This window comes from Cottoperca gobio, chromosome 16 (genome assembly GCF_900634415.1).
Source record: "Cottoperca gobio chromosome 16, fCotGob3.1, whole genome shotgun sequence".
Classification (NCBI taxonomy): Eukaryota; Metazoa; Chordata; class Actinopteri; order Perciformes; family Bovichtidae; genus Cottoperca; species Cottoperca gobio.
Window position 1 is genome coordinate 8416209 of NC_041370.1, and position 18169 is coordinate 8434377.

The window sequence follows — 18169 nt, forward strand, 5'->3', positions numbered from 1 at the left end:
TTTTAATTTTTGTCATTTCATGTTGACTATGTTCATAATACAGGTGCTGACATCATATTGTTACCTTGTCCCCCTGTAGACCTTGTCCAGGAGGACCTCTGGGGCCGGTGATCCCCTGAAATCCAGTCTCTCCCTGCAAACACAGAGCACGGTCCATGTCAAGGAGAACTCATGGATACAACAAGATTGAGCTAATGGAAAGTTTCCCTTTTCTATCTTTTAGCACATGAGCCTGAGATTATAGACTAAATAAATGGGTTTCTAACATGTAATAAAGTGATATTAAGTGATATTCATAACCCTCCAGTGAGTCCAATTATGTGAGTTGTTATGAGCTGTAGCTACTGATCAAACCTTAGAGACGGGTAGCTGACAATGTTACCTTTTGTCCTTGGATGCCCTCTCCAGGTAACCCCTGTGCACCCGGTAGTCCCATTTGGCCAACTGAACCCTGCAGGGAAAGAAAAATTGTAATTATTTTATTGTTTTATTTTAATCACATACAAGCCATTGTTATGAACAGGACACATTACCTTATGACCAAGTAGGCCAATTCCTGGTGGCCCAACAGGTCCAGGAGGTCCAGACAAGCCTCTGTCTCCCTGAACAGGAAACAGATTGTGAGTTATAAAACATTCATAGATATCTGTCAATAATCACAGTAATCTAATCTCAGAAAAAGAAAGAAAAATATCTGGCTCATAAAACACCTCAGCTATGGACACAAGCATTAAAAGACACAAATATACAAAGTACTTGCAATACAGCAAGAAAAAGATATACCAAAATGATTTTCTACTTCCTGGATTTTTACATTATCCAGTGACATATTATACGTTTGTGTTTCTTTATCTCACAAGTTTTCTAAATAAAATCACCAGAGAAGTGAAGTGCCATTTCATTGTCCTTGTTTTTTGTTTTTCCCGAGGTGAACTTTTACCTTTGGTCCAGGTAAACCGACGCCATCTGATCCGGTCTCTCCTGTCAGACCAGGAGGCCCCGGTAGTCCCTAAGTAAGACACCGTGTGAAAACACATAATGTAAAGTACATAGTGCGGGATGTAAAGTGATAAAGGGGGGCTGTGATGTGTTGATACTCACTGGAAGGCCGGGGTAACCGTCACCTTTAAGTCCAGTTATCCCAGCAGGCCCTGCAGACCCTCTGTCCCCCTACAAACCAAAACATGCCACTGCTACAGTATATCCGTACTTTTCATGGGAGGATCAGTGAGTGTAAACCTGAACCTGAACTCACCTTGGGTCCAGGTAAACCCTTCCCCAGCTCTCCCACAGCTCCAGCTGGACCTCGTTGGCCCAGTTCTCCCTGACAAAAACCAGAAGTAGATCAATTGTTGCTGTTAAAGTTGTTGATTTCTTGAATCAGAACTCGCCGTATAAACTGTATTGTTCTCTTATAGTTCCATACATTACCTATTATGTGGAGGTATTGGGCAACACATACAAAACCAACACTAATCCAATATTCATGCTACAGAAGAGTGCTTGAAGAATTGTAAATCGATTTAGTTATTACAAACTAACTAACATACTATTTATTAACTTACATACTTTAAAATGTTGTGCTCTAGTTGATCTTAAAACTGCACGGATAATGTATTCAGGGGTCGTTTGAAATTAGAACCAATATGAATTCAGGGGAATGTGTATGTTTAAAAAAACAAGGGTTAGGGCAAATATAAAGAACAGATTGCACATTAAAAAAAATATTTAAAAATAAGGTAGTAGACGCATATCAATTATAAACTGATTAGTATTTTATTGATATACTTCGTTTTAGTTTCTGTTTTTGTATACTCTAACCCGAGTAGTAAAAGGGCTGCCCATTGGAATATGCTATGAAACAAGAGAAGGTATAATACACAATTTATAGGTACATTTTTTCCCTTTAATTTAATTCCTTATTGTTATCTTTATTATTTTGGAAAAATGTTAATAAGGATAATATTACTAGTACTACTATAGCAGCTGTTTAAAACATGGACTCACTGTACCTTGGCACCAGCGATACCTCTTCCTTGTGGTCCAGTTGCACCTGGTGGCCCAATATTTCCTGGTTCTCCCTGAAAAAGAAAACACTTATCAGACTAATACTAGACAAGGGAACAAGGTAGGTCTCACACATATGCAGTTTATTTCTAATAAAAAATTTAGATTTAAAATTCTAATACTTTAAAAGTGTGAAAATGGACTGTTTAGTCTACAGTGTGTGTTTATTAGGGATTGATTAGTAAAAAGGTTAACCAGTAGAATTATTGATATAGCTGTGATATGTATAAAGAAATACCATTCTATCAATAATTTAAAGAATGTATGTTAATGCAAATTGGACCCTTGATAAATTATATTATGTTGTATTTTATTGTATTGTTATGTTATGTTAATTATCTATTGATATCTCCAACTAGGTTTACTGTTCAAAATACAAGGTTAGGGATAAAGCTACTGCCATCTTTCATAATAACATGTATTTTCTAATGGTAAAATCTTTGATGATTTGTCTATCACTAATAAAAACAAAAATATATTATAATAATATTCTTAAATTGCAGCCCTGGTATATTTTAGTCAGCCATCTGTGGTGGCGTCCCCTGAAAACAATGAAAGATGAGGTTGTGCTGAAGACAAGTTCCTGTGTTTTAAAAAATGCATTTGTAAATGTTTGAGCTGTGGAGGAAGGACATTATTTTTTAGAATGCTGTGTAGCTTAATTTATAATAGTATATAATATTTTATTTGATGATAATAATAATCTTAATCCTTTAAGTAACTAAATAAATTCATCAAATAAAAGTAGTGGAGTACAAAGTATGAAGTAGGAGAAAGTGGAAATACTCAAGTTAAGTACAAGTACCTCATTGTTCTTAAATACTTCAGTAAATGTACTTGGTTACTTTTATTTTCACTACATTTCCATCAGATGTGACAACATTTTACTCACAATTTCATTCTAAGATCTAGAGATGTGGCCGCTTTGTTTGAAATGAGTTATTGACATTTTCACATAAAATGCATATTGTTGTACATCCTTACCTTTGACCCCATTGGTCCCACAGGACCGACTGCACCTGGCTGTCCTCTGGTCCCCCTGTCTCCTCTGTCTCCCTGCCGAAATAACACAAAACCGTTGCTCATATTCCTCCAAATAAACCTCAAAATCATCAACTTTGAGTTGACCTTTTAGATTATCATTGCATAGATCATATGAAGATCATTGTATCTGGAAATTACAATACACACACAACATCTTATTCACATCAACTGTGTTTCTGTTACCTTCCCTCCAGGTGTTCCTTTACCAGGAGCACCGTCTGGTCCCCTGGACCCCGGTAACCCAAGATCACCCTGCGTTTAAAAACATTCAATGAAGCAGCAGACTGGTAAGAAATATAAACTTATTATACAGGCCTATATGAAAAAGAAAAAACAAGGGTAACAAATTATGTCACCTTTTGTCCCAAGGCTCCGTCCTCTCCTGGCTCACCTGGTATACCTGGTAACCCCTCAGACCCTGGGTCACCCTGGGAGAGGAAAGTAAGACGCAAGAGTATCAGAGATGAAGTAAACCACTGAACGTAAGTATGAAAACAAAACTGAAATGACCAATTCATCTCACTCTGGGATTACACTGGACTTGCTCTGACCCTTAACCTTCTCACAGCTTGTTGATTGTAATTTATGCCACAAGTCTGAACTAAATGACTAGTTGTTTTTAGTGTGTGACCTACAATTTCAGATGTCTGCTCAGCTGATGATCTCTACTATCTACTATCTACTTCAACTTCAACAAGACATTCGTTCCTTTTTTATTAATCTAGAGCTAGGAAGGGATTAGTTTAGCAGAAAAGCTAAAGCACCTATTCAGCACCTTGAAAGCTCACTAATTAACATGTCATCTTGTTTGTTTGATCTGTAGAAGAACCAAAATGACACGTTTTTGTGCTAAGCTAACTAGCTTCTGACTCCAGCTTCATATTTAGCGAAGAGTCATGAAAGTTGTTTAAATCTTCTTGTCTAACCAACGGTAAGAAAGCATATTTCACAAAATGTCAAACTATTAATTTCAAGGGAACTATACTGTCGAGTGATGAGTGAGACTTACTTTGGGTCCTGGCTCTCCAACACCTCTCTCACCTCTCAGTCCAGGCTCTCCTGGGAGTCCCTGATCCCCCTGGAAACAACAGACACACAGTCAGCGGGATATTCAGTCTGTGTTTTTACTGTGGAGCTTGACTTGGAAACTAATCAACAACTGGGATCTTCCAGCAAATATAATACTGAATCCAATAAATAATGATTTTTTTGACAATAAGTAAAAATACATAATATCACCAGCTTTATCCTTTAAATGTGAAAGTGGGAGAAATTCATAATTTGTATAACTAATAAGTGCAAAGGCTAATCAGGTCACAGTTAAATGTTCAAAGGACATTTGGAATCAAAGAAGGCACTTTAATACTGAAAGGACATGTATTTCACAAAATTGCAATTTGAAAATGTAAAGTAAAATTGAAAAACCTGTTGAGAGTTTAGGATGTAAATGTAAATACTAAAATGACAATGAAAACAAAAGAAACTTTACTTTTTGTTTTTGAATTTGTTAAGTTTTGTTCTTTTTCTAATTTTCTGTTTGAGGGAAATTGAAGAAAATGAAAAATGAACCAGAATTTAATTTCAAAATAAATGTGTCTCAGATTATAAACCAATAGCAAGCAGTCTGTTGCCTCCACGGGACTGATTCAAACTCTGTGTGCCCGCTGTGTGTCACAGGATTATTTGTGTGATAAAATATGCTAAACAAATGAGATGCAATCAGAATCAACTGACCGTCAATTAGAATTAGCATCTGAGTTTCTGTTCCTGAGACAAACATCCTGTTAGTTAAAGGACGTCCCCGCCTCATCTCGTTTTACCTTTGGTCCTGTTATTCCAATACCTTGAGCTCCCCTGGGGCCTGCAGGTCCGACTGGGCCTTGATCCCCCTGCATTCAAAAGTATGTAAGTATTATCAGCATACATGTTAATAATATCAAAGTAAAAGCAATCATTGTGCAGTAGGATGTTCCCCGACCATGTTTTACTGTCATATATGATGTTTTTGGATGAATATTACTGCTGCATTAATGTGTTGCATATTACTGCTGTAGATGTTTATGGTTGGTGCTAATTTGAACTCCTTTATATATTGTTGGGTAATTAAATCTTCAGCAATGCATCATATTCTATAAGATCATCGTATGTTTGTTGTGTTGGTGTCCTGTAAGAACCATTTATCTCTAAAAAGTCAACTTTTCATGAAAGCGGCCCTGTTTCCAGATTTGTGACCAATTTCCAACTCATCCAAGAGGGCTTTTTAAAAGCTTAAGAAGTAGGAGAATTTTCTTAACACATAAAGGAACACTTCCTCCTTCAGTTTATCAAAAACATTCAAAATAAAAATCACCAATTTTGGAGGTACGTGGTTTTCACTGGACAGGAAGGGGAATAAAAACTGTAATCTAAAAAGTAACTAAAGTCGTCAGAAAAACGTAGTGAAGTAAAAAAGTACAATATTTCCCTCTGAGATGTAGTGTAGTAGAAGTATAAAGTTGCATACAATAGAAATACTCAATTACATCGAATTTGTGTTTAAGTACAGTACTTAAGTAAGTAAATGTACTTCCACCACTGCTGGCAGAAAGTGAAAGTACCAGAGAGACACATTTCTCGCCTTCAGTTTGAGCTCAACAACAAGTCTGACATGCATTAATGCAGCTTTTACCTTTTCTCCTTGATGTCCTAAACCAGGAGCACCAACTGGACCTGCAAACCCAGGCGGCCCGTGACTTCCCTGAGGAAAGATTTGTACATACAAGAAATACAGTAATTAAAGAGACAGAGTACTCAACGTACACTTAATGTTGCAGGATCAGCAGACAGTTTCCTCAGGTTGAGTAAACATATAGGATATTTATACATTTCAAGTCTAATGTACCTTGTCACCTTTGACCCCAACGCCAGCAAGTCCACGATTGCCCCTCGGACCCTCGTGTCCTTGATCCCCCTAAAAACAAAAGTTGGAAAGTGTGTCATACTGTAGACATAATCAAGCATAAGCTTCACACATGTGCAGCATGTTTCGTACGTGAAGTTTTGTGCAGTTTAATAATGTCAATTCCTCAGTAAATACACAATGTTTTGTAGCTATCAGTGAAACATTTTCTGGTTGTGATTTCTATGAATCAGTCTGTTCTGCTTTGCACCTGCAGAGAACATCATGAGATGCATCTGATCAGGGGTCACACATTGGTGTTGACTGCTACTGTCTCTTCTTTAAGTAAATATTTATTTTATATTAATTTTAACAGGGACGAGTATTTATCATGGACCGATGACGCAGCATTTATAAACACAGCTAGTCGGCAGCTCTCGTCCCTTTGAAGGACCTTTAGATAAATATATACACACATACAATAATGCAATTTATAACACAGACAATGATACAATACAAATGACCATCAAAAACATTATGAAAAAAAATATTTTAAAGAAATTGCAGTACACATAAAAAGTGTACTTAAATAATAACAAAAATAATTACTGACTAAAACTTTTTACAACTGTTTACAGTCAGAATTCGATTCATTGGGGTTTCACATATAAGAATTTGAGTTGGTACTTTGCCACATAACGGTAAAAATAAACAAAGTAGGAGAAAAGAAAAAACAAGTACCCAGAAGTCAAAAATCATAAATATTAAATCGAAATATAAGATTAAAAATAAAACAACAATGTATAATAATAACAATAATAATAACAATGTATCTGTTGTTAGCTGGAGCTGTGCAGTGTTTAAAACAAAGAGGACGGGATGTATAAAAGATATTGATTGAAGATTGTTTACACTATGAAGAATATGTGCAATAGAATAACTTTCATACATTTCAGCATTGTGCGGTTCACCTCCATCTAAGTCCAAATACTTCAGTGTTTTCTTCAAATTGCAGCAGCTAATAAGTGGGTGAACATATTCTTTATTTACTGCAGCACATCATTGAGAACCACTGCTTCAGCCAACACATGGTTTAAAACTTGACCCACCTTCGGCCCTAGAAGCCCCTCTCCAGGTGGTCCGGAGTTTCCTTGTGCTCCGGCTGGTCCTGGGGGACCCTGGACCAAACAAACAACTTTTAATGAAAGTCTAAATATGTGAATGCTTCTGTTAATGCCAACATATGACATACATGTGGCTCGACATAAAACAGAATAATGGTGCACTATTGAGCGACGTTGCGTATTGTGTGCTCCAGGTGGCAGCAGGGGTTTGAAAAGTGTTCAAAACTCCCAGAATTCCCAGGACTCTTGGACGAGGAAGTGAGTAAAGTGCACTGAACATGCTCATATTGACAATTTGGCAAGTCTATATGAGGCATAAAAACAAAGGAAACCAGATGGAAAAACTATCTCGCAAATGTTATTTAGCTTTCTCTGGATGCTCACTCAAAGTTTCTATTCAGATCTTTAATTTTCAACTAAAAAAGAGCTTTCAGTGGTGGAAAGTAGAAAAGTAAATTTACTCAAGTTCTGTAGTACTTCCATTTTATGTTACTTTATATTTCAGAGGGAAACGTTGTACTTCTTACTTCACTACATTTATCTGAACACGATAGTTACTAGTTACTTGCCAGATTATGATTTTACACATAATACATATGATCAATTTATAAAGTTTGATACATTATTATAGATTAAACTCTTCAACAGTGTATAATGTAGTACAAATTAGATCCAACTCAATCAGATTTGATATTAAAATACTGCTTGTATATCAAAACATCAGAAATAATATAACAATATAGCACTCTCAAAGGAGATACTCACTGAGTGCTTTTACTTTGTATACTTTAATTACATTTTGCTGATGATAGCCTACTTTTCTTCTTACACTTAAATACATTTTGGAATAAAATACTTTTCGACTGCGGTTATACTTTCAGGACACTATTAGTCTTAGAATGGACTTATAAGTAATTTAACTGTGTAAGATTCTTTGATGCATCGCTACAATATAAGACCATTTTTCATACTCACTGGTTGTCCTGGTTCTCCTATCCCAACAGGACCTGTGGGACCCGATCTCCCCTGAATGCCTTTCTCACCCTGTAAGCATCAAAGAGCACTCAACAAAGTTTCAACACTTTGAACATGCACAACGTTTTCCAGCAATTCATTAAAGAGTGATAGCATTTATTTTATCTCTGTCACTTATTAAGAGTTAGTTATAAGAGAAAACAACTTTAGTAAGGGTCTTATTAAACAATCTTTTCGGCTGCCAGAGAGTTTGCCTTTTGATGTTCTGTACCTCCAATGAGAGGGACAAAAAGATAAGATAAGGCGAGCAGTATATAGACAGTATGTGTTGTACTTAAAATAACTGCAGTACAGTCAAGAAATGCGACATAGTGTATATAATAAAATATGAATAAGTCGTCATAGTCAGTATTTGCCTGTATTATATGACGCCGTATTGTATATTGTAAATTAAACAAAATTACAGACCCGGGGGAGGGGGTTAATATTCCCAGAAAAAACAACAGAATTTCCGAGATTCAAGTCATTATTTAGATTTAAAAGACTGCTATTCTCTGAGATTGAAGTGGTACATTTACGAGAAACAAATTGAATATTCTCTGAGATTATAAAGTCATAAATGTGTGAGGAAAAACTTTTAAAGAGATTAAAACATCGGATCAGTTATTCTGGGTTTAAATAATTTGTATTTCCTTATTGCTAAATCCGATTGCAAATTATAATTTGATTAGGTCATCCACTGCAGGAATAATTCATGGCAAGCTGCGACGTCTGTGGTGTGATGGAGTAGGATCCAAACTTGCAAAGTGAAGCTGTGTGAGTCATTGACAAAAAAATTAAATTCTCCTGAAATTTGTGACTTTAATTTCAGAGAATTTCTGAGTCTTTCCTCACAAATGTATTCCTATAATCTCAGATGTATCAAATGTAATCTTACATTTTTTTCCAGCACCATAATTATTAGTTTTTACATTCGATGGCCCTAATACTCCTTTGTAGAAATATGATGTCATACATAAACGGTACCTTAAGAATACATTGAGGCATAATATCTTATTTGGAGGTATATTGTATGACTGTAGAAAATGCTTTTATTGTAATGTTGATATAAAAGAGTTACCTTAGCTCCTGGAAAACCGATACCAATATCCCCCGGTGGTCCAGAAACACCGCTGGGCCCTCTGTCTCCCTGTGGCAGGTGAACAAGTTCAGAGGTTTACATGTCATGTGATGGCAGTTGAACAGCCGTAAATAGGTGTGAAATTAAATGAGAAACAGAGAGCAAATGAATCTTAATGCACTTACATACAATGTGTTTTTGTTTGAAATGGATAAAAGTAAGTCTTAATTTCTGCAGGTCGCCATGTTTAGACAACTGATGACTCTACCTTTTACACAGAGGGATTCACAACTCATCCAAGACCAAGAATATGAACAACATAACCATCCAAGTCCAACCTATTCACATTCTTAAAACTAATATATAAATGTTAACAGCTTTTTCGGGAAGTCGGTGCAACCATTCACAGTTGTCATTTACATCCTGACGTTTTACAGGCAACATGCTCTGCAAGAAGAACCTCAACCTCTTGTTTTTCTTCTATCTTGTTTGAGGGATTTTAGCTGTAGTACATTTTTCCATGGGGAATTAAATAACCGGTGCTCTCACCACTCTTTTAAAATGTTTAAAAGATACATTTGCCTTAATGCTGTGAAACTAATGAATGACATTTGTGTGATTTACGGCAGCGTCTTAGTGATATCTGGTGGAAAATACTATAAAATCACTGTACATATAATACAGTAAAGCCTTGATAATAGTCTTGATTCAACCTCTAATGGCATTTTGGATATAAAGACCAATCCTTTGTTCCTTCTGTAAAACTTTCTCTTGATTAATGTCTGAACTTTTCCTGGATGTGCTATAAATCACGTTACATTTCTTCTGTATAAAGACATCTTTGTTCAAGAGCTGTGGCAGAGCTCAATGGTGATGGAGACTTCAGCATCTTATTAGCCCTGGGCACACATTTTTAAAGGTCGTTTTAATCAGACGATACAAATGTTGTGTGGGAAAATGACCGGGGAGCGCTGAACTATTCCCCTATTCTAAAGGAAAGTAACCCCACATTTCTAAATGATCATAAATGACTAAATTCTTTGGTTGACTAAATAATCATGATTCTGTATCTTTGTGATGATGATGATCACAAAATGAAAATATGGCATTTCTTATAAAAGCTCTTTAAAACTTAAGTGAATATTTCAAAATTTCCAGAGATATGCTTACGGATAAAACCCCAAGAAATAGTTCCAGCATGTAACTCGCCCTTAAAACCACAAATTAATATTTTTACATTTCTGTTTGTGTATGTATTAAACAATTAACATATTAACTGAGTTTTTGAGGTGTTGCAAGGGGAATTTCGGAAGCAGCTTAATCTTGTCAAGAAATCAAATAACTGTATTTTAATAAGTTTTTAATACTTTCTTTAATATCTATGAGGGTACAACTTTTTATTTTAATTAAAAAAAGGGACGAGAAATAAATCCCAAAATACTATGAAGAAAATATTGTAAGAATTTACGGTAAAAACTCAATAACAAAATATGAATTATGACTTTATCCTCCAAATGACACGTGTATTTCCATCTATGCTACTTTATACTTCAACTCCACTACAATTCAGAGTGGAAATTTGTACTTTTTACTTCACTACATTTATCTGAGAACTGTAGTTACTTTGCAGATTGTGATTTTACATACAATACATATGATCAATTTATAAAGTATGATACATATATTAAACTATCCAACAGTTAATAATGTAGTAAACATTTGCTCCACTAGCTGTGATATTAGAATAATGTGTCAAAGCATAATGCTCCAATGCTGTGTATTTTTGATACTACCACTGGGGGGTGTATTAGAAATACCTACAACTTTAATCCAGCCAATCAAACTGTAAACTTTCAGAGCAGAAATTATAGAAACTTACTTTAGGTCCTGCTGGGCCCTCAAGTCCCATGTCTCCTGCTGATCCTATCACACCCTGCAAAACAAATGTAAAATCTTATACAATCCCTCAAAACACCATACACGTTTGCTTTAATAACATTCATAACAAACTGTACAGTGTATATTGTTTCGTCCTAAACAACTGGGTGATTTTCTTCATTTTGTGACAAATGTTTTGAATCCGGCAGAAACAAAACGATCATTTATGAATTTAAAATGATGACCCCATGTTGTCTGACCAAGCTGCAGGTCAAAACCAACCTACCACCACTGAAATCACTAAAATCAACATGTGCAGCTTTCATGTCCTTCGATTCTCAGGCCAAGCTCACAAAATAACATGGTTATACTGAGGAAGAGTGGTGCTGAGCGGCCAGGTCCATGCACTAATCCCACCACACAAAGTATGTTCCTGCAAAAGAATAATATCCTGCAAGCCTGGATTCACTGCTTTGGATAGCCACATTAGTATCAGGATTACCCATAATCCAATATTCACATTCCATTAGTGCAGAGATGAATAAGAGACAAATTCCACTTCCATTTTTCATATTGGACGGAGAACAGACTGTCTGATGTACCGTCATGTCTGTGTATCAATATAAACAGCAGGCAGTAAACTATGTAACACTTTTGAAATTGCTTCTTAACTACAAAACTGGTGTACACTGTATCAACACATAGTAAATGGATTTTATTAATCTAATAATAAATCAATAAAAATGATGAAAAAAATGAAATATTTGATTATTTAAACAAGACTGAGGCTCTGTGAGGCTACTTGCTTGAATGCTAACATGATGATTAGCAAGTATCATGTTAGCGCATTTGCTAATTTAATTTATAGCATGCTTACAATTGGTAATAACCAAAGTACAGCTGAGGCTTTGCAGGTATTTCATAAATCAAAAATATTAGACACATTTTAATTTTGACCTGATGATGGCACTACATAAAAGGTTAAGGGTTTATGAGGCAGACATGAATGTTTGTCTTGACAATCCATCCAACAGTTTGAACCAGTTGAAAATGTGAACCTCGTGTGGCACTAGAGGAAAGGTCAGAGGATCACCTACGTCAGGATTCATCTTCTGCAGACCATGAATGTATGTACAAACTTTCATGGCAATCCATTCTCTAGTTTTTCAGATCTGGACCAAAGTGGTGGACCGACAGAGTAATGGCATCCATAGAGCCACACTGCCTTCATTGCTCAAAACTGTCACCCACCTTTTTTTCATTCAAAGTATTTTACTACATTTTTAGATTTCGACAAGCAGCTCTAAATCTTGTCTGTCCACAGTTTTCAGATTCGGCATGGAGGTCAAGTGTTTGTGAGGTTGTGTGTGTGTAAATGCATGAACATGTGGATGCATTTTGGATTCAGACCGAATTGATTGATTTTGTATTTATATTTGCACTCTTTACTTTGTACTGCAACTGCTACAGAAATTGTCACAAAAAGTCTCAGCCTGCAAAACTTCTGTTTTTAGGGTTTAAAATGATCAAACCAAGACTAACCCTAACCTGTTTAAATAAAAAAAGAAAGAAAAGAAAGATATCTGGCTGGGATGTACCTGTTCTCCTTTCGTTCCTTGCTGGCCTGAAGGTCCCTCAGGTCCCTGCAAAATGACACTTTATTCATTATGAGAGACAAAGTATGTGGTATTGATTAAAATAGTGTAGTTAGTAATGTTCATACAGTGTCACCCTTCTCCCCAGGAGTGCCACAGTCTCCGCTCTCCCCCTAAAAGACCAAACACAAGATGAGACCCTCTGCTTATTTTCTCAGGACATGTAATTATACGTGGTGAGAATAGCATGTTGCTAAAGCTAAATGTCACCCACCTTGTTGCCCTTATAACCTGGACGGCCCTGTAAAAGGTTTAACAGTTTTACTATCAACATGTCATCCGATGAGAAGCATGTTACTTGGTAGTTTGAGATATATATATAATTTTTACCTCTGGACCTTCACCTCCAGCTCGACCGTTGGAGCCATGCTCCCCCTTAAAGAGAACAACTTACAATGAGCTGCATGAAGTCAGACACTAAAATAGTTTGCGTCTTTGTGCAATGACTTACCCTCGCTCCTTTTAGACCAGGTGCCCCGCTGAAGCCTGGGTCCCCTTTTCTACCCTGGAAGTATTATTAGTAAAGTATTGGTCAGATGATGCTATGTATGTTTGTGATGAGGAAACACAGAACGAGTATCCTATCATTTTTGGTAACGATAACTCACTGGATTTCCTTGAGCGCCTCTCTCTCCTCTTTCACACAAACACACTTGAGCCTGTGGACACTAACAGAGAGAGAAAAATACAAAGTCAGGGCAACGATCTACACTAATCAATTATCGATAAAGTTAAATACTGGATTGCATTACCCCTCAATCACTCAACTCACCCCTTCAGATGCGACTGCACCCTGGATGCAAAATAGGAGAAAAAAATGTCAATGGCAGTTCACTCCCTCACAGAAAAGATGAATTTATTAGTTTTGGTGAAACCTTTGTCTTCTTTCCACACTATTTTGTGTCTGTCTTGCAAGCTATATTTGTGAATGAATAATATCAAACATTTCTGGAAAGCAGAACAAGCCTGGCCAGTCTCTCAGACAGGTCCTGACCTACTGCAGATATTTGACATTTCTGTGTGTGTGGAAAATGCAAAACAGGCGGGAAAGCCCCTTTATGCACACACAACTGTGTCACTGAGATGTGAACCCGCTGTGAGGACAGTAAGTGCAAAAGAAGAAGGGAGAATATAGACCCCTGTGCATGCTGCTGTCACTGTGATAAGCTGCTGGCTGCGCACTAGATCATCAGAGCTCCTCAACCATGTGGAGGGCTGTGAAGAACGCATGGTTTCAATCCAAGCAAGTACAACAGCAGCTGATGTCAGGGATTTGTGCACCTTCAAGAGATTACGTTATGGCGTAATAGTTGTATTTGGTTGTGATTAAAGGCTGCAGACTCTTCAGCATCAATGACACATGATTGAGAATCAGTGAAAGCATCTTCTGGCTGCCAGTTTAGTAACCTCTTTGGCTGATGACCCCTTAAAATTAATGATTTGATTGACAAAGTCATGAAAAAAAAGGATTAATAGAATAAAGTACATGTGCGATATGACGAAAAGAAATATGTATATGTTTTTCACTTATCTGTCCTCAGATTTATCTCGGGTCCCCGTGGAGGGAAGCACTGATCAAACTGTATTTGTAAGCGCTGCTGCTTACTTGTGAAAACCCTCTGACTCCATTATTGATTGGTTGTTTTTAAAACCTTGAAAAAGGTGCGTTTCACTGTGGGTTTCGATAAAACTCAGGATCATTAAACCCTTTGAAATGCCATGAAGTGCAACCGGAGACTGTTGGCAGTCAAGATAAAAAAAAAAGCAATCATTTCATTGTGCCTGGAAAAAAAAGACATTTGGGCGATACAGCTCATTTATACTTTTTTAAGAAGTTATTTATTAATAATAACTGCTCTGTATTTCATCTTTCCCAACTATTTAGAGGCATAAAGCCAGAGTACATGAAGCAGTCCCAGCTCTGAGGTCAATGGTTTGGTCATGGATGAATGACGAAGGACTTAAATTGGAGCTCCCAGAGGAAACCCACAAAATCCATACAGAGAGGACACGGGTCAAGACTTGAACCCAAGACCTTGTTGATACTGTATGAGGTGAGGATCGCCTGTTGTTCTTAACTCCTTCAGTATTGCATACTGAGACTAACAGCATAAAGACAACTCCTGTCGCATCACACAGTTTGTTAAGAGGTAGAGTGAATTGATTTTAAAAATCATTTGAATGTTCTGGCACTGATCAGTTTTGCCAAAATCTAGTAGCATATTCAGAACAATGTCAACAACCAGCAGTGCTACATTCAAACTAAGATGCATTATGAACAAATTAAAGCCCCTATGTGTAGATTTATTTTTAATGAGATGTAACATCTTTCAAATTATTCTGAATTTTAAAAAAGTACACAATGTGAAAATTGTTTTCAAACCTCTCAAAGTGCTTGTTGGGATCCATGTTCTGCCCCAGTGTCTTTTCTTTGCTACCACCACTAGGGGCCGCCAAAGTCAAATATTTAAAATCTTACACATACAGAAGGGGATTTAATTATTATTATTGACAGGCGTTCTACATTTGATTTATTTATCCACAAAATAAAATACACTAACTGATGTGTTTGTGGGAGTTTCTCAATACCAATAACGCAATGATCACGTGACTTAATACCAACATTTCTTGCTTTTTGGGATAAAAAACGCTCACCATCTCTCTCAGCAGCTTCTCCTCTAGCTGGGGATCAAGAAGACTTTGGACAAACTGCTGAGTAGGTGTGCTGGCGATGGCCCGGAGCTTGGCGTTATTGTTACTCTGTTGACCGATGTCTGATAAACCGACAGCGAAGAACTTTGTGCCGTGACCTTTGGCCTCCGCTGCAGCTGCAATCACATCAGGATTACGGGGATGGTCGACCCCATCAGTCATCAGCACTGCAACCCTGACGCTGTCCGTCGGCGTCTCCTGCACCAGCAGCTGCGAGACGTTGGTGATGGCATAGGTGGTGTATGTGCCATGGCCGATGTAGTTCATGGTGCTGACTTGACTGTGAAATGAATCTAGGTCTTTCCAGCCTGAGAATCTGTGCTCTACGGACACGGAGCTGCTGTACTGAAGTGCGGCCATTCGCATCTTCAGCGTCCAGCCGGCTACCTGCAGCATAGAGAGGTGGGTGCTGAAGCTCAACACGAAGGCCTTCTGCTTCTCAAACAGGAATATCTTTGCACTCTCCGAGCTGTCCAGGATGAAAGCCACCTCCAGAGAACATGTCAGACCTGTGAGAGAACAAAACTTCAGTTGAATGACTCACAAGACTGTTGAGGAAGATAAGAAATTATGAAGTTTGTAACTGCACAAATCCTTTTAGTAGATAAGCCAAACCTGACTATTAATAGAACTGCAAGAGGGTGATGTTCATATACATGCAGTAATGATTGAATACATTTCAGTTTTGGACAGTTGGTCAGCAAAAAAACAAGCAATATTAAGAAGTCACCTTGGACTCTCAAAGAAACATTTCTTTGACTGTTGAAATACTTAGTTATGAATTCATTAATTAAAAAAATATATCAATAGATCCTGAAGATAATCTTTAATTGCAGCCCTCGCATGAATCGCTGTCTGCCGCAGTGTTTTTTTTTATACTACCCCCTATAAGTCGCTAAAGCCCCAAATCTCCATGTCCCACACATAGGGGCTTTAAATTGCACAACTTTCATGCCAGAAAATGACAACACCGGAGAGTTTTAACTGTACGATGATGCAAAAGTATCTTGAATTATCATTTAAATCATCACAGGACACTGTGGGGAACCTATCTGATCTATTTTCAGGGTCATCTTTTCAGTTGTACTCGGAAGGTGTACCTGGCCATCTGGAATGAGCCTACATGGGGGTTATGGATGTTGAAACACAGCAATGAATAATCAGAACCCAAGAGTGAGAATGCTGCACATAAAACGTTAGATGACAAATGGTAAGTGGCTGCATTTATATTGCACTTTTGTCGGAGGTACTTTAATTTTTTTTAGCTACCATGCAAGGTGCTGGCCTGACTATCAGGGATAACTATTCAGTGTCTTGTCCAAGGACACTTGGGGAACCTTCATTTCTGGTGAGCCACCGCCGCCCCACGATGGTCCCACTGTGACCTGTGAGCTCCAGATTTTTGAGTTCAATCACTGCCATAAAAAGCTTAAAAAGGACCTCAGTTTTGGACTTGGGAATTTAACACCAAGGACTTGATGACCTGACTGCTACACTGCTGGCCATCATCCCATATTTATCAGATGGGTCTGGTTTGTCTGTGAAACTCTGTAACTTGTCTGTGTGTCTCTTAACATGTATACTACCCAGACAAACTATTCTACAAATGTTGCACGTAGTGATTGAAGCTGTGTATCTTGAGCTGGGGATGTTGATTGGTGAATGTCTGATCTTCTGGACTCTGTTACACCCACATAATCCAGTGACAGACCTTCACCACCAACATGTGGATACCTCATATAAAGAATTACCATTCCCTCCATCGTCATGCAGCTTGTTGTTGTTCCTGCGTCCTGTCTTCCTTCTCTGGCCTGTGGCCTCGTGAACGAGAGCCAACAGCAAAAGGCAGAGCCCCACTCCTCTCCTCAGGTTTCCCCTCAGCAACATTTCCATCCTGGCAGAAAAAATAGTTTACAAGACAAAGCAATAAAGTGCATAAACTTAAAATGGATGCAAAGCACAAACACATTCAGACGGTATCATAAGGTTCACCTGTTTTATATGTTACTATCATTCATCCTTCCAGCAACACCCCACACAGGGAGTTGTGATGTTTCTGACTAATGACAATACCTTCATTTGTTCAAGTTATACTGTTCCTAAAAACTGATCTATAAAATGCTTGCAATTAGAGACAACCTATGTAAATATATAAAGCCACACTATCTTGTGCAAATATGAATTAGTATAAACACATTTCAAATGTTGCAACTTTCAAATAATCCGTAAAGTAATTGAGTTAATACAGTAAATACGCATCTTTTAAATGCAAATGTTTGACCAACATGAGCCTATTGACTTGTATAAGCTGCAGTACAACCATTAAAGTTTTCATTTCAAACTGTAACATGACTACAAGTACACAAATTAAGGGTGCATACTGCTTTAGGCTGGCAAAAAAAGTTATTTTACCTAGAATCTCATTTAGCTGCAGTCGGTGCTTGTAGTCCAGTCAGCTGTGGCTCTTTGGGTGGCATTTCGCCGCGGAATCAAGTCCAATAAACCGGGCTGAGACAAACTAAAGACCATCAGAAGCGCTGGTGTGCTGCATGTGTAGCCGGGGGCTTTGGGGCCGCACCAACATTTCAGCGCTGCTCCAGTTCAGAGCTCATGACGACTGACCGAAAGCACTTTTTTCCTAACTGTGTGGCTGTTCACTGATGCTATACGTTCACAATAACTTCCTACAGAAATGCACATACAGATGTATCATTTA

At 37.6% G+C, this 18169-nt stretch overlaps 1 protein-coding gene across 2 annotated transcripts in view; it reads right to left on the bottom strand.

Annotated features, from left to right (window-relative positions):
* Positions 1–18048, bottom strand: part of col28a1b (collagen, type XXVIII, alpha 1b) — a 23877-nt gene extending 5829 nt beyond the window's left edge. The window contains exons 1-28 of one of the 2 annotated variants that reach the window (XM_029451234.1): positions 17866–18048; positions 17205–17347; positions 15397–15962; positions 13514–13534; positions 13350–13409; positions 13193–13246; positions 13072–13116; positions 12956–12982; positions 12810–12854; positions 12685–12729; positions 11088–11141; positions 9209–9277; positions 8089–8157; positions 7099–7167; positions 5993–6061; positions 5780–5848; positions 4932–5000; positions 4121–4189; positions 3468–3539; positions 3295–3363; positions 3052–3123; positions 2013–2081; positions 1256–1324; positions 1102–1170; positions 941–1009; positions 534–602; positions 383–451; positions 65–133 (exon numbers count right to left, since the gene is read on the bottom strand). In XM_029451234.1, the coding sequence (XP_029307094.1) occupies positions 65–133; positions 383–451; positions 534–602; positions 941–1009; positions 1102–1170; positions 1256–1324; positions 2013–2081; positions 3052–3123; positions 3295–3363; positions 3468–3539; positions 4121–4189; positions 4932–5000; positions 5780–5848; positions 5993–6061; positions 7099–7167; positions 8089–8157; positions 9209–9277; positions 11088–11141; positions 12685–12729; positions 12810–12854; positions 12956–12982; positions 13072–13116; positions 13193–13246; positions 13350–13409; positions 13514–13534; positions 15397–15962; positions 17205–17346 (2238 nt within the window). In that variant the 5' untranslated portion in view covers position 17347; positions 17866–18048. Of the gene's footprint in view, positions 1–64; positions 134–382; positions 452–533; positions 603–940; positions 1010–1101; positions 1171–1255; positions 1325–2012; positions 2082–3051; positions 3124–3294; positions 3364–3467; positions 3540–4120; positions 4190–4931; positions 5001–5779; positions 5849–5992; positions 6062–7098; positions 7168–8088; positions 8158–9208; positions 9278–11087; positions 11142–12684; positions 12730–12809; positions 12855–12955; positions 12983–13071; positions 13117–13192; positions 13247–13349; positions 13410–13513; positions 13535–15396; positions 15963–17204; positions 17348–17445; positions 17572–17865 lie in introns of those variants that run through there. The other variant, XM_029451235.1, reaches the window with a different exon arrangement.
* Positions 18049–18169: the final 121 nt, after the last annotated feature.